The 17099-nt window shown below is 46.9% G+C and overlaps 1 protein-coding gene across 2 annotated transcripts in view; it reads right to left on the bottom strand.

Annotated features, from left to right (window-relative positions):
* LOC311140551 (focal adhesion kinase 1-like) overlaps positions 1-17099 on the bottom strand; it is a 98751-nt gene that overhangs the window by 17894 nt on the left and 63758 nt on the right. For both annotated transcript variants that reach the window (XM_084175655.1, XM_084175656.1), the window contains 7 exons: positions 9388-9528; positions 9016-9093; positions 8710-8817; positions 8113-8230; positions 6778-6820; positions 6060-6121; positions 2036-2092 (listed from right to left, as the gene is read on the bottom strand). In XM_084175655.1, coding sequence (XP_084031781.1) covers positions 2036-2092; positions 6060-6121; positions 6778-6820; positions 8113-8230; positions 8710-8817; positions 9016-9093; positions 9388-9528 — 607 coding nt within the window. The remainder of the gene's footprint in view (positions 1-2035; positions 2093-6059; positions 6122-6777; positions 6821-8112; positions 8231-8709; positions 8818-9015; positions 9094-9387; positions 9529-17099) is intronic.

Raw genomic sequence — 17099 nt, 5'->3', positions numbered from 1 at the left:
GAAACAGTATGATGGCTTTAAATGATATTTAGTTTTCTTCATAACTTCCCACATATTCTGGAGGGCCGGTGGGTGACCATACTGCAGCAGTACTGTGTCTGATTAGTGGCTGTGATCGCTTCCATCCATAACGTGTCAATAGGAGAGACTGGCTGCACTATCTATCTATCTATCTATCTATCTATCTATCTATCTATCTATCTATCTATCTATCTATCTATCTATCTATCTATCTATCTATCTATCTCTCTGGGCTGGACAGTGTATATTAATGAACAACACTAGATATCCAGGGTGGATAGAAATCAATCAAAACACTACATGTACTGCTATATTGGCAAAATCGAAACAAAATCACAAAAAACACCATCACACAAGTCAAACCATAGGTAGACCTGGGTCACATGGTAAATATTTTCAAATACTTGATTTAGGTTGGATATTGGCATTGTGCGACCACTCCATTGATTCAATTGTACTTGGCACACTAAATCAAGTGTAGCTAAAGTATTTGAAAGTATTTGACATGTATGGTTGACCCTGGTCTGACAACCACAATACAACCAAAAAGCAATCCTCAAGTACAGGGTCGAGACGGACACCATTACCTTCCTCTAGTCCATAGTATTCTGCAGGGCAGTTCATGTGAGGAGAAATCTTTTAGAAGTACATCAACATTGGAGGAACATAATTTTAAATTGTTTAAACTTTATAAAAGATCCCCCTTCCCTTGTCCCTGGTTTGGAGAAACACATGACTAACTCAGAGTGCTTTTCTGGCAAAGGGGAGTGACATTTGTTGCATGCAGAAGTCAGTCAGTGCAAACAAACTGCAGGGAGATTCATACCCTTGGACTACACTGACATTTGTCAGCAGCCTCTGTTGCTGGCTGGCTATGTATGTGTGTGTGTGCGTGCACAAAATATAAATGGCTAGCGTTTCAGGCTATGTTAAATACTTCTCCACTGTTATGATATAAAGTAGACTATGGAGTCGTGTGGACAACACTCTTAGAAAAAAGCGTTCCAAAAGGGTTATTCGGCTGTCCCCATAGGAGAACCCTTTTTGGTTCCAGATAGAACACTTTTTGGTTTCAGGTAGAACCCTTTTTGGGTTCCATGTAGACCCTTTCTACCTGAAACCAAAAAGGATTATTCAAAGGGTTCTCCTATGGTTCTCCTATTCTCCTATGGGGACAGCCGAAGAACCATTTTAGGTTCTAGATAGCACCTTTTTTTTCTAAGAGTGTAGGACAAAGGACAGATGTGCCATGAAAAAGGAAATGTTGAGAGGAAACTGTTTGAATAAGCAGTCAAAGCAGCAGTGACAGCAGAACACACAGTCACAGTCACAATCACAGTCACAGTCACAGTCATAGTCACAGTCACAGTCACAATCACAGTCATAGTCACAGTCATAGTCACAGTCACAGTCATAGTCACAGTCACAATCACAGTCACAGTCATAGCCAGTTCATTCTACTAACAGTGATCCACAGATCCACCTCATGCACTCTGTGTTGGGTATTCCCTGTGTACATATGATTCTAGCTATTTGTGAACTACTCTCTATGAACAGTAATAGTTATAGATTAACATAAAATAACTGACAAACATATATTCCAGTTAAGTGAAGAACAATCCAAATAAAACTGCTACAAAAGTAGTAGACACAAAACTTAACCATGAAAATAAAAGATGAAGAACTGAAAGACACCTAACAACAACTTGACCCCTGTAGCTATGGTGCTTTGAGAGAACTCCAGTCTCAATGACTCCAGGAAGGAATGTGGTAACAACAACTAATCAGAAAGTGGGGCATACTTCTCCAAACTGGGTTAAGGCTGTGCACTAGAGGCCACGATCAAAGGCACTCAGGGTCTGGAGAGAACATCTGGTCTTCCAGGGGAGTTTGGTCTGCAGCTCACCACTGAGAGCCACTCTAAAACCCAGCACAGCTGCCTGTCGCTGCCTCCCTCCTCCTCAGCACATGATCCCTTGCTTACTCCCTGTCTGACAGATGCTACGGTACTCACTGGAGGGCATGGTGTACGTATCCTCCTCATCTACGATCTCTGCATAGTCGTCAGTCTCTGTGGAAATAAGAGAGTGACACACGGTGAGACCAACAGTTTGAGAGAGAGAGAGAAATAGAGCGAGAGAGGGAGAGACAGAGAGAGAGACAGAGAGGGAGAGACAGAGAGAGAGACAGAGACAGAGAGACATAGACACAGAGACAGAGAGACACAGAGAGAGAGAGAGAGAAATAGAGAGAAAGAGAGAGAGAGGGGTGAGGATAATGAACAGCAGCATTCTGACTCTAAGCAGGATAGTCCCACATGACACACAAGAGTTAGGCTAGGCATTAAGTTGTTTAACCACCTCTAGACTTGTACTTAACTTACCTTTAGTACAATAAAGTACCTTTTCCAAAAACCCACCATTTCAAAGTTGTTAACCCTTAACAACAACTCGACCCCCCCCCCCCCCCCCCCCCACATACACATACGACAAACAGCCCAGCTCTGTGATATGCCTCCCCGTGCGTTCTCCCACCATGTGTTCTTCAGGTCTGAGCTGTGCTCCAATAGCAGCAGAGGTATTTGAGTGAGGGGAGGAGGGGAGGAGGAGTGAGGGACAACAGTTTTTTCCCCCCAGAGAAACGTCTTCAGGAAAAACAGATTGAGTCATGGGTAACTCCAGAGTCACTGTGTGAGCCTGTCTATCCTGACTGCTCTGCTTTTAAGGAAGAAGCAACAGTTTCCAGGAAAAGAGGAATGTTGAGACAGCCCTGCTTTCGGCAGGCTGAGATAAAGAAAAAAAGCTGCTGATAACAGTCAAATGATTTGATTTGACTGAGGACTAGTGTTAAAAAGCAGCTGATAACAGTCAAATGATTTGATTTGACTGAGGACTAGTGTTAAAAAGCAGCTGATAACAGTCAAATGATTTGATTTGACTAATGACTAGTGTTAAAAAGCAGCTGATAACAGTCAAATGATTTGATTTGACTGAGGACTAGTGTTAAAAAGCAGCTGATAACAGTCAAATGATTTGATTTGACTAATGACTAGTGTTAAAAAGCAGCTGATAACAGTCAAATGATTTGATTTGACTGAGGACTAGTGTTAAAAAGCAGCTGATAACAGTCAAATGATTTGATTTGACTAATGACTAGTGTTAAAAAGCAGCTGATAACAGTCAAATGCTTTGATTTGACTGAGGACTAGTGTTAAAAAGCAGCTGATAACAGTCAAATGATTTGATTTGACTGAGGACTAGTGTTAAAAAGCTGTGAAATGCTATGATAGTGTGTCATTATTACTGAAAGAAGAAAAGACTCAAGATAAGGGTTACTCAAAAATATCAGAGCACTGAAAAGTGTCAGAATGTACCCAAATGGATAGACAGAGTGACAGAATAATATGACCCTTTCTAAACAAAAGGAGGACACCGCAGATCATTGTAGAAGCCCTGTGTTTAATAACACAGATACACAAGCACACACATTAGGAACTGGGAAAAATTAAGGGACAAAAGGTTTAATTTTACCGTCCCCACTTAAATCCCCTGCAAATCCACGTAGGTAGCATGCACAGGTTAGAGAGAGAGAGTGAGATAGAGAGAGAGAGAGAGAGAGAGAGAGAGAGGAGAAAAACACAGGTTAGGGCATTTACTGGCCCTCTGAGAGAAAGTTGACAGCAACATAACATGCGTTTAAAGGTCAAAACCAAGTTGCAGCCACTTCTTATTGGCTCTCAGGGGATTCCCCCAGACATTGACAGGTGTGTTGATAGTAAGAGGCTGCCAAGTGAGTAACATACTCAGGTCAAAAGAGACACCTCACTGTAAGTAGGGTCACACACCCACCCACCCACCCACCCACACACACACCCACACACACACACACACACACAAGCAAGCAAATAACAGAGAAACTAAAGGTTTAGGAGAAGAAGGACTAAACGTAACTTCAGAGAGCGTCTCAGTTAGTTGAGCAACATTGGAATGGAAGTCCCGGTGCAGTTTTTGTGCTGAGCTGAATTATTTTGTTACATCATCTGCAGAGATATTTCATTTGATCAGGGTCATACAAAGTCTGCAGAGACATTTCATTTGATCAGGGTCATACAAAGTCCATGACCACTCAGAGAAGAGAGGAAAACAAACACTTCTAAGACACGGTGCCAACTTTCATCTAAACATTCTGCATCAGAACTAGACTTCTCCCCAGTACCATCACGTGCCATCATGATCATATGGGGGGACTCGAGTTTCACACAAGCATCTCTCTATTCTTTCTGAGTGTTCTGCCAGTTTGCTGTGTCAATGGGGCCATATGCACACAGGCCAGTCTGTCTCCTGCTCCACCCTGCTCTACCCTGCTCCATCCTGCTCCATCCACCCTCTCAATCAGCTCTCTATTTGACACTCACCCAGTAGAGTCATTAACATTCTACTGTGATGCGGTCAAGAGACTGGGGGAAGAGCTCTGTGACATTTAAACTGGAGAGATGGGGAGGAGAGGACGGACGGACGGACACACACACACACACACACACACACACACACACACACACACACACACACACACACACACACACACACACACACACACACACACACACACACACACACACAGTGTTAAGGTGATAGATGAGGTGCTGTGGGGTGAGGATGTATTGCCAGAGCCAGACAGTCCTTGGCTGGCAGGTGAAACGTAACCTTGGTTGTAATTTGTGCCATCGGCCTGATCTGGTCCTAATGGGTGATTCATAGTGATGTTTTACAGAGCTGTCTGATAACAGACTGATGGGTGATTCATAGTGATGTTTTACAGAGCTGTCTGATAACAGACTGATGGGTGATTCATAGTGATGTTTTACAGAGCTGTCTGATAACAGACTGATGGGTGATTCATAGTGATGTTTTACAGAGCTGTCTGATAACAGACTGATGGGTGATTCATAGTGATGTTTTACAGAGCTGTCTGATAACAGACTGATGGGTGATTCATAGTGATGTTTTACAGAGCTGTCTGATAACAGACTGGGATCTGTGAGCATCTAGGGCAGACTGCACTAGTATATCAGCTAGATAACCACCAAACCACATCACTCTTCCATTTTATGCCCTTACATAAGAAAAACAGACAATTCAGCAATGTTCTCTGGTCTGCCTCAACCGTGTTTGGTGGATGGGGTCACGTCTAAAAACGTCTTGTTTCTTAACCAACGTTCAGGCTCTGCTGTTCTGATATGCTTGGGACACACCATGTTGTTTGCGGTTTACGTGCTTTCCTTCACACGTAGACAGTAGACCTTCAAGAAAGATAGAAAAATCTCCTCACATTGTTCTGTCATGGTGCAGCAGTCATGGGACTGTGTCACCGGCAGGGTACCCTAATGGGAGAATTACTAGGGATGTGTCTAAATGGCACCCTATCCCCTACTGCATATAGTGCACTACTTTTGACCGGATCCCTATGGGCCCTGGTCGAAAGTAGTGCCCTATAAAGGGGATAGGGTGCCATTTGGGATGCACCCTAGGCATCGCCAGATAGGAACAGTGGGCAGAAGGAAGACGACAGTAACATGTAATGTAGCTAGCTTGTGCGCAGAGGCACAGCGGTGCTGGAAGGGGCTTCAACAGTCTACTAGGCTGTCATGAACATTGTGAGGAAATATATATCTCCTTTTACTATTCTACTCATACTAAAAGTGTTCAACTTCACCGGAGCATCAAAGTGCTGTCAATCATCATGAGTATTCTACTGACATCTCTGCATCCTGTCTGTCACCCCTGCAATCAGTAACAAACCAGTGAATTATGGGATAGTTAACATGGCAAATACTGATTTCAGCAAAGGCTTCTGTGTGGAAAGATGTTTTGTTATCATGGCAAAGCCCAACAAGACAACGTATCAACAGCTTCACAGTCCCAGTACAATACCAACCCCTATCTGACACCAAACCTAATCTGACACCAAACCTAATCTGACACCAAACCTAATCTGACACCAAACCCAGGAGATGTGAAAGGAGAAAGAGAAGGTCCTACCTGAGACACATGCAACCCTTGTCCGGACCCCCCCATCCAGACGTTTCTCATGGTTGGAGACCCTGTGGAATAAAGGTTTGAACAGATGAATGCTGTACATTTTCCAGTGAAAGGATAGTTCCTCCAGTCACCAGACAACAGAACAGAACAGACAGACTGGCCTGTCCACACTGTGACACTATGACTGGGCTCTATTATAGGGCATGTTTGGCAGGGGTACTGCAGGGGGGGTACAGATAAGTAGGCCCTTCAGCACTTCCAAGAGGATATGGTTAAAGGGGGGGGTTGGTGGGTTGGGGGGTCAGAGGGGCGGGGGGGGAACTCTAAACAGGGTCAGACAAATTCCTCATGATTCAGCCATAAGAGCAGAGCAAGGCTTGTGTTGGTTTTCAGAGCATCTGACTGAAACCTGATCTGCTGCCTGGAAGAAACTTTCCAGATGTGTGTGTGTGTGTGTGTGTGTGTGTGTGTGTGTGTGTGTGTGTGTGTGTGTGTGTGTGTGTGTGTGTGTGTGTGTGTGTGTGTGTGTGTGAGTGTGTGTGAGTGTGTGTGTGTGTGTGAGTGAGTGTGAGTGTGAGAGAGAGAGAGAGAGAGAGAGAGAGAGAGAGAGAGAGAGAGAGAGAGAGAGAGAGAGAGAGAGAGAGAGAGAGAGAGAGAGAGAGCAAGAAGAGAGATAGAGAGGAGAGATAGAGCGGAGAGGAGAGAGATATGTACTTACTTTGGGGTGGACTTTGGGATGGAAGGTAGCGCTCTCTCTCCCTCTGTTGGTGATTGTTAGAGGCAGTTAGGAGATGTAGGTTTAGCAGTAGAGTTACAGTTCATCAACAGGATCCATTCCAATGCCCACATTCACACATTCATCATTATTAATATAATTTAACACTATGAGACATCAAATATGTAACATTCTTTCATATATGAGCCTTAAGCAGAGAAGAGCCCCTAAAAGCCTATGCCTTAAATGGATGCTTCTTTCTCCCTAGTGAATTCATTCATGTTTTAAAAAGACGGAATTCATTGAGTGAAATTAATGTTAGTGAAAGCTGTTTCCGGGCAATTTGATTTGCTGCGTTCAGCTTTCCAAATGACTGGAGAAATGGAGTGGAGAAATGAAATGGCAGTCCCTCAACAGCTCTATAACTGATCTGATCTAATCTAATCTAATCTGATCTGATCTAATCTGATCTAATCTCATGAAGTCATGTGTTTATTACTGGGCTGATTTACTGGAAAAACATGATGCTAATTACAACATTAATACCAAATCTATAATCTCAAATGAAAATCGGTCACAAAACATATGAGGTTGTGGATGAATGTGGGCTCACTTACTGAATAATGTGTTTGTTTGCTTTTCGTGTTTTGTGTTTGCTTTTCATGTATAGTGTAATTGATGTGTATATAGACGTTATTGTGTAATTGATGTGTATATAGACGTTATTGTGTAATTGATGTGTATATAGACGTTATTGTGTAATTGATGTGTATATAGACGTTATTGTGTAATTGATGTGTATATAGACGTTATTGTGTAATTGATGTGTATATAGACGTTATTGTGTAATTGATGTGTATATAGACGTTATTGTGTAATTGATGTGTATATAGACGTTATTGTGTAATTTATGTGTATATAGATGTTATTGTGTAAGTGATGTGTATATAGATGTGTATAGTGTAATTGTTGTTTATTGATGTGTTTGACAGGTCATCATTGTAAATAAGAATTTGTTCTTAATGGACTTACCTGTATAAATAAAGGTAAAATAAATCCTATTACATCTATCAATCTGTGACACTGCAATCCAGCCTCAGTGTAGTGGAGTCTGGAGCTCTTTTGTCCATTGTCCACAGTACACAGCATAGCAGCATGGGAGTCAGTGTGAACTGTCAGTACACATAGGAAAAAGGGAATATCTGCTCACAGTTTTTCAGACATTCCCCTTTTCTCTATGTGTCGGACCTTATTATTGTCCAGATCCTGTAATTATTTTGGATGTGCCTAAAACCCTCTCCATTCAGTGTAAAGGTGTCAGCAGCAGTGTTAGCGTACCCTTTTGAACGCGGACGATGAAAGACTGGGAGGCTCCGTTGACCAGGCGACAGTATCCGTCTATCAGGTCAGCCATGTTCTCTGCCGTGTTCAGAGACGCTGTGGTCACCGTCAGAGGCTGCAGACACACACAGATACACAGATGGACAGACAGTCAGACAGTGTGACAGTCAGACAGACAGTCAGACAGACAGAGTCAGACAGTCAGTCAGTCAGACAGAGTCAGACAGTCAGTCAGTCAGACAGTCAGACAGTCAGACAGACAGACAGAGTCAGACAGTCAGACAGTCAGTCAGTCAGTCAGACAGTCAGACAGTCAGACAGACAGAGTCCGACAGTCAGACAGACAGACAGACAGACAGTCAGACAGCCAGTCAGACAGACAGTCAGAGTCAGACAGAGACAGACAGTCAGCCAGTCAGACAGACAGACAGAGTCAGACAGTCAGACAGACAGACAGTCAGACAGCCAGTCAGACAGACAGACAGAGTCAGACAGAGACAGACAGTCAGCCAGTCAGACAGTCAGACAGAGTCAGATAGTCAGACAGTCAGAGTCAGACACACAGACACACACACAGAGAAGGCCATACTGTACCTCAGGGGCTCCAGCCACATTGAGCAGCAGCATCCCCTGGCGCACCTTGTCCTCCGTGCTGGAGTACTGGATGGTCTGTACCTGGGTGAAGTTGGCCAGATGGGTCGGCTGAACACACGGACAGAACAGAAAGCACAGAATGAAACATCCATGCTGGTAATCATCTTCCTGGCTAGCCTAAACATCACTGAATGACTCAATAAGACCTGAATTGGGTAGGAAATGCAATTATACAGAATGTACAGAAGAATGTGAATAAAAGGTGAATAAAGGGGGGTAAAGCCTTGATAAATCAGCAGTACTCACAGTTGATCCTTTGTCTGTCAGGTAGCTGATGCCCTCCTCAGGTCCAATGGCAAGCTCCACAGAGATAATCCAACTAGACTAGAAGACAGACAGAGATATGGACACAGAGACAGGCAGGACAGACACACCGACAGACAGACAGAGATATGGACACAGAGACAGACAGACACAGAGATAGGCAGGACAGACAGACAGACAGACAGATGAAAGAAGCAACAGTGTTTGTCATGCCCAGCAGGTGTCACTGTGAAATGCCATGAAGGCTACTGAGCTGAGCTCTTCCTATCTCGAACACTGCCAGCCAGGGTTTCCCTGACGACAGCCAACGGTTATCTCAGTGGGACAGTGAAGTGTCTATCAGTAGCTACTTACCCCAAGGGCACATTTAAAACATTCCTTGTCGAATCTGTAAATGGGAGACAGGATCTCAAAGAACTTGCGAATGCTCTGTTCATCGTTTAGGTTGGCAAATTGTTTGAAGGTCTGCTGGATCAGTTTCCTTAGTGGTTTAGCCTTGGAGAGGAGAGAGAGAGAAATAAAGAAGGGTAAGGACTCCTACATGTCTTGGTAGAAAGGGTAAGGACTCCTACATGTCTTGGTAGAAAGGGTAAGGAGTCCTACATGTCTTGGTAGAAAGGGTAAGGAGTCCTACATGTCTTGGTTAAAAGGGTAAGGACTCCTACATGTCTTGGTTAAAAGGGTAAGGACTCCTACATGTCTTGGTAAAAAGGGTAAGGACTCCTACATGTCTTGGTAAAAAGGGTAAGGACTCCTACATGTCTTGGTAAAAAGGGTAAGGACTCCTACATGTCTTGGTTAAAAGGGTAAGGACTCCTACATGTCTTGGTTAAAAGGGTAAGGACTCCTACATGTCTTGGTTAAAAGGGTAAGGACTCCTACATGTCTTGGTTAAAAGGGTAAGGACTCCTACATGTCTTGGTTAAAAGGGTAAGGACTCCTACATGTCTTGGTAAAAAGGGTAAGGACACCTACATGTCTTGGTAGAAAGGGTAAGGAGTCCTACATGTCTTGGTTAAAAGGGTAAGGACTCCTACATGTCTTGGTAAAAAGGGTAAGGACTCCTACATGTCTTGGTAAAAAGGGTAAGGACTCCTACATGTCTTGGTAAAAAGGGTAAGGACTCCTACATGTCTTGGTAAAAAGGGTAAGGACTCCTACATGTCTTGGTAAAAAGGGTAAGGACTCCTACATGTCTTGGTAAAAAGGGTAAGGACTCCTACATGTCTTGGTTAAAAGGGTAAGGACTCCTACATGTCTTGGTTAAAAGGGTAAGGACTCCTACATGTCTTGGTTAAAAGGGTAAGGACTCCTACATGTCTTGGTTAAAAGGGTAAGGACTCCTACATGTCTTGGTTAAAAGGGTAAGGACTCCTACATGTCTTGGTTAAAAGAACAAAGAAAGACTGAGGGTAGGAAAAAGTTAAAATCCTTATCAATTATTAGGCTACACCTACAAATACTGATTATCAAAAAATCATCAACAGAACTAAATTATTATACAGTATGTGTTTGGATTGACTCTCAACATAAAGTCAACTCAAAGCAGTATAATGTAGCTCCCATCCTTCAGGATAAAAAATCCTTAGAATGTTTATTCCTTAGAAGAGTCATTAATCAGCATCCTATCAGATGACTCATAGACACATCCACACCAGGAGCCTCTGACACCACAACCCAATAATGAGAGTCAGGACAGTAAGATCAGCCACATCCTGTGAAACTCTATCTGTCTCTGTCACCCTCTCCTCCCATCACTCCCACTAATTACAAGCATTCCAAAGAAAAATGCCAAACAAATCACAAATCTATGCTTTGAAATTCAAAAGGTGGAAAAGACAAATTGCTGAATCTAATCAGATTTTCTCGGATGATAGCACTTCATTTGATCCTTGAGAGCATTTACATGAATCTTAATGTGTAAAAAAACAAGACATGTTCTAATTATGGAAATATTAACTTGGAGGAGCATCAAATTATGAACCGCCTAATTGGATAACAACAATCAAGGTAATTAGTCACATGATGAGTTTTGGGATCCTATATGAATGCTCTCCTGTGCACATCTCTAGACAACAAACTAATCTCTGTCAGTCTGCTCAATTGGTGTACAAAGCCTACTGAGTGAACCATCCATTTTCAGTTGGGTCTCAGTATCTTTCATGGTGTTTCATAAATCAAAGCCTGATACCAGCTAGTCTCAGTTGCTGTGTCTTACACATACAGATGTAGGATCTTCATTTGACCAGTATTGCCGAAGCTGTCAGGTCGTGTTGTAGGTGTGGTGTAGGAATCAAACGCAGGAAGCAGACTGAATTCCAAAAAGCTGTATTCCTGCCTAAACACAGGCAACAGGACAAAATAAGCCTGACAGCAAAATACGCACGAAGGCGAAAAGACAATGCGCACAAACAGGTACGTCATGATGAAATAAGTGCACACACAAGTGCAACGAACGCTCCAGCAAACAGTGGAGAAAATAACGCTCAACCGAGCAATACACAGACTGACGGTAACAATCACACACAACACAAGACAAACACAACGAGAAACTTATAGGACACTAATTACTACAAAACAGAAACAGGTGTAGAAACAAACAGACAAAAGCAAACGAACATGAAACATCAATCGGTGGCAGCTAGAATTCCGGAGACGACGAACGGCGAAGCCTGCCCGAACAAGGGAGAGAGGCAGCCTCGGCCGAAACCGTGACAGTACCCCCCCCTTGACGCGCGGCTCCAGACGCGCGCCGACTCCGGCCTTGGGGACGACCCGGAGGCCGCGGCGCAGGGCGCGTCGGATACCCCCGATGGAATTCCGTCAGGAGCGACGGGTCCAAGATGTCTCTCCTCGGCACCCAGCACCGCTCCTCCGGACCGTACCCCTCCCACTCCACTAGATACTGAAGACCCCCTCTCCGACGTCTAGAATCCAAGATGGATCTCACGGTGTACGCCGGTACCCCCTCGATGTCCAACGGGGGCGGGGGGGTCTCCAAGATCTCATGTTCTTGGAGTGGGCCTGCTACCACCGGCCTGAGAAGGGACACATGGAACGAGGGGTTAATACACTTATACTCAACTGGTAACTGTAATCTATAACATACCTCGTTCAACCTTCTCAGGACTTTAAATGGCCCTACAAACCGCCGACCCAGCTTCCGACAGGGCAGGCGGAGGGGCAGGTTTCTGGCAGAGAGCCAGACTCGATCTCCAGGTGCGTACACTGGCCCCTCACTGCGGTGTAGGTCGGCGCTCGTCTTCTGTCGACGTATGGCACGCTGCAGATGGACGTGTGCAGCGTCCCACGTCTCCTCCGAGCGCCGCACCCACTCATCCACAGCGGGGGCCTCGATCTGGCTCTCATGCCATGGTGCCAGAACCGGCTGGTACCCCAAAACACACTGAAAAGGGGTTAGTTGGGTGGAGGAGTGGCGGAGAGAGTTCTGTGCCATCTCGGCCCAGGGCACATATCTCGCCCACTCCTCCGGCCGATCCCGGCAGTACGTTCTGAGAAACCTACCCACATCCTGGTTAACGCGTTCCACCTGCCCATTACTCTCCGGGTGGTAACCCGAGGTGAGGCTCACCGAGACCCCCAACCGCTCCATAAAAGCTCTCCAGACTCTGGAGGTGAATTGGGGACCTCGGTCAGCCACAATGTCCTCGGGCACCCCGTAGTGCCGGAACACATGGGTGAATATAGCTTCGGCGGTCTGCAGGGCAGTAGGAAGACCCGGCATGGGGAGCAAACGACAGGCCTTAGAGAACCGGTCCACAACGACCAGGATGGTAGTATTCCCTTGAGAGAGGGGAAGGTCAGTTATAAAATCCACCGAGAGGTGGGACCATGGTCGTTGTGGAACGGGCAGGGGCAGTAACTTACCCCTAGGCAGATGTCTAGGCGCCTTACACTGGGCGCACACCGAGCAGGAGGAAACATAAACCCTCACATCCCTGGCCAACGTGGGCCACCAATATTTGGCACTAAGACAGTGCACTGTCCGGCCGATACCCGGGTGTCCAGAGGAGGGTGACGTGTGAGCCCAATAGATCAATCGATCCCGACACTCGAGCGGAACATACTTCCGACCCTCCGGGCATTGTGGTGGACTAGGGTCGGTGCGTAATGCCCGCTCGAGCTCAGAATCGAGCTCCCACACCACCGGTGCCACTAGACACGACTCCGGCAGTATGGGAGTGGGCTCCACGAACCTCTCCTCCCCGTCATACAGCCGAGACAGCGCATCTGCCTTCCCGTTTTGTGACCCAGGGATGTAGGTGATCTTAAAAGAGAAACGGGTCAAAAACATACTCCATCTAGCCTGCCGAGGGTTCAGCCTCCTCGCTGCCCGGATGTACTCCAGGTTACGGTGGTCCGTCAAAATGAGGAAAGGGTGTTGAGCCCCCTCAAGCCAGTGCCTCCACACCTTAAGGGCCTGTACCACAGCTAACAGCTCCCTGTCCCCTATGTCATAATTTCGCTCCGCCGGGCTGAGCTTCTTGGAATAGAAGGCACAGGGGCGGAGTTTAGGTGGCGCGCCTGACCGTTGTGAAAGCACGGCGCCAATACCGGCCTCAGACGCGTCCACCTCTACCTGAAATGGTAAAGAGGGATCCGGATGCGCCAGCACCGGAGCCGAGGTAAACAGGTCCTTCAGCCTCCCAAACGCCCTGTCCGCCTCGACTGACCACTGCAGACGCACCGGACCCCCCTTCAAGAGAGACGTGATGGGAGCTGCCACTTGCCCAAAACCCCGGATAAACCTCCGGTAGTAATTCGCAAACCCCAAAAACTGCTGCACCTCTTTCACAGTGGTTGGTGTTTGCCAATTACGCACGGCCGACGCTCGGTCTACCTCCATCTTCACCCCTGACGCTGACAACTGATACCCCAAAAAGGAGATAGACTCCTGGAAAAACAGACACTTCTCTGCCTTCACATACAGGTCGTGCTCCACCAGCCTCCGCAACACTCTGCGCACCAGGGCCACATGCTCGACACGGGTAGGTGAGTACACGAGAATGTCATCTATGTACACAACGACTCCCTGTCCCTGCATGTCCCTGAAGATCTCATCCACAAATGATTGGAAAACCGACGGAGCATTCATCAACCCGTATGGCATGACTAGATACTCGTAATGGCCCGAGGTGGTACTAAAGGCTGTTTTCCATTCATCATCCTTCTTGATGCGCACCAAGTTGTACGCGCTCCTGAGATCTAATTTCGTGAAGAAACGCGCCCCATGCAACGACTCAGTCATGGTCGCAATCAGCGGGAGTGGATAACTATACTTCACCGTAATCTGATTGAGACCACGGTAATCGATGCACGGACGCAAACCACCATCCTTCTTCTTCACGAAAAAGAAACTCGAGGACGCGGGGGAAGTGGACGGCCGTATGTATCCTTGTCTCAGCGATTCGTCTATGTAAATCTCCATAGCTTTCTTCTCCTCCTGAGACAGAGGATACACATGACTCCGTGGGAGCGCAGCTCCTGCCTGAAGGTTTATCGCACAATCCCCCTGCCTATGGGGTGGCAACCGCGTCGCCCTCGCCTTACTAAACGCGATAGCCAAATCCCCATACTCAGGTGGAATGTGCAATGCGGGCACCTGGTTTGGACTCTCCACCGAGGTAGCCCCTACGGAAACGCCCAAACATCTACCCACACACTGAGCAGACCACTCCATCAGAGCCCTCTCCTGCCACGAAATCACTGGGTTATGGGTACTCAACCAGGGCATGCCCAGCACCACCGGATACGCAGGAGAGTCAATCAGGAACAGCTGAATCATCTCCTGATGATCCCCCTGCGCACACATCCTAAGTGGCGCCGTGACCTCCCTGATCAAGCCCGTACCCAACGGACGACTATCTAGGGCGTGAACGGGAAAAGGAACATCAACAGGAATGAGGGGAATCCCTAACGCTAAACAAAACAACAATATCAATAAAATTCCCAGCTGCGCCTGAATCTACCAGCGCCTTATGCTGGGCATGAGGTGCTACCTGTGGAAAACATACAGGCATACAGAAATGGGCAACAGAGAGCTCTGGGTGAGTGGGGCGCCTACTCACCTGGAAGGAATCCCCAGTGCGGGACCTGTCGTCATCTCCCCTAGGAGGCCATCCCCAGCACCTAGCCGCGGTGTGTCCTCCCCGACCACAGTTGGTGCAGTGGATGGACCCCCTAGTCTGCCGACTCCTCCTATCTCTAGCGCCAGCGCCCCCGAGCTCCATAGGACACGGCTCGGATGCGCTGGAGGATGGAATGGACGGACCCCCCTCAGGACGTCCGCGGGTAGCCAATAGGTTATCTAACCTGATTGACATGTCGACCAGCTGGTCGAAAGTGAGACCGGTGTCCCGACAGGCCAGCTCCCGACGGACGTCCTCTCTGAGGCTACATCGGTATAGATCGATGAGGGCCCGCTCATTCCACCCTGCATCTGCCGCTAGAGTACGGAATTCGAGTGCGAATTCCTGGGCACTCCTCCTCCCCTGCCTGAGGAAGACCAGACGCTCCCCCGCCGCTCTCCCCTCCGGGGGATGGTCGAACACCGCCCTAAAGCGGCGGGAGAACTCGGTGTATGTAATAGTCGTGGCGTCGATCTTCCTCCACTCCGCGTTGGCCCACTCCAACGCTTTACCGGCCAGGCAGGAGATCAGGGCGGACACGCTCTCATGCCCTGAAGGTGCCGGATGTACTGTGGCCAGGTACAGCTCGACCTGGAGCAGGAATCCCTGACACCCAGCTGCGGTCCCGTCGTAGGACCTCGGGAGAGATAGTCGGACTCCGCGAGGTTCCGGCGCTGGACTGGGTGGGCTGGCCGATGGTGCTGGCAGGGCGGCTGGCGGTGGAGGCGGACCCCAGCCTCGGAGGGTGGTCATCACCTCCTGCAGGGCGGCCCCCATCTGCAGGAGCTGCTCTTGCTGTTCCCGAACCTGGGTTTCCAGTCTTGAATGTGCTGCTTCGGCTCCTGCTGATTCCATACTGTGTAGTGTGTGATTCTGTCAGGTCGTGTTGTAGGTGTGGTGTAGGAATCAAACGCAGGAAGCAGACTGAATTCCAAAAAGCTGTATTCCTGCCTAAACACAGGCAACAGGACAAAATAAGCCTGACAGCAAAATACGCACGAAGGCGAAAAGACAATGCGCACAAACAGGTGCGTCAGGATGAAATAAGTGCACACACAAGTGCAACGAACGCTCCAGCAAACAGTGGAGAAAATAACGCTCAACCGAGCAATACACAGACTGACGGTAACAATCACACACAACACAAGACAAACACAACGAGAAACTTATAGGACACTAATTACTACAAAACAGAAACAGGTGTAGAAACAAACAGACAAAAGCAAACGAACATGAAACATCAATCGGTGGCAGCTAGAATTCCGGAGACGACGAACGGCGAAGCCTGCCCGAACAAGGGAGAGAGGCAGCCTCGGCCGAAACCGTGACAGAAGCAAAATAATCCTGCAGCAACAGGATTTGAATGTTTAGTCCACAATTTTGCTTGATCGGTGGTTAGGCTATTAGCTGGCCAAAATTAGGCTACATGAAAAGTGCAAAACTGTTAATATAAACGTGTGTTATTACTTGTTTTCAGACTTTTAAAAACAACAGAAATGTTTACCACTTTCCCCAAAAACGTACATAAAAACTTTGTCCACTTCTCTGCTATTTAAATCTGAAATCAGTAGGGGTGTAACGATTCGTTTTAACAACGATTCGATTTGTATCACGATTCGTGGTTGTCGATACGATTCAAGGACGATATTGGTTCATTTAGAACGATACGATCCGAAACGATTCAGTGACTTGAAATCGATTCAGTAACCTTTTAGCCAAAAATTCAACCAGTGTGACTGAAATAAATAACTGGATACTGGACAGTGCAGGTGAAGTTTCCTAGATTCCTGTTTCTTGTAAGGACCGCAATGGTGGCTTGATAATTTCTCGCTCGTCGGCTTCTCCTCTGTCGTCCGCCATGCTATGTTTTGTTGTCTTTGCGCCTTTGCGCTGCTGCTGGCACGGGGCGATGACGTC

This window comes from Coregonus lavaretus (assembly GCF_964263955.1).
Source record: "Coregonus lavaretus genome assembly, chromosome: 13".
In the NCBI taxonomy this organism is placed as follows: Eukaryota; Metazoa; Chordata; class Actinopteri; order Salmoniformes; family Salmonidae; genus Coregonus; species Coregonus lavaretus.
This window is presented reverse-complemented; position numbering and strand designations above follow the sequence as displayed.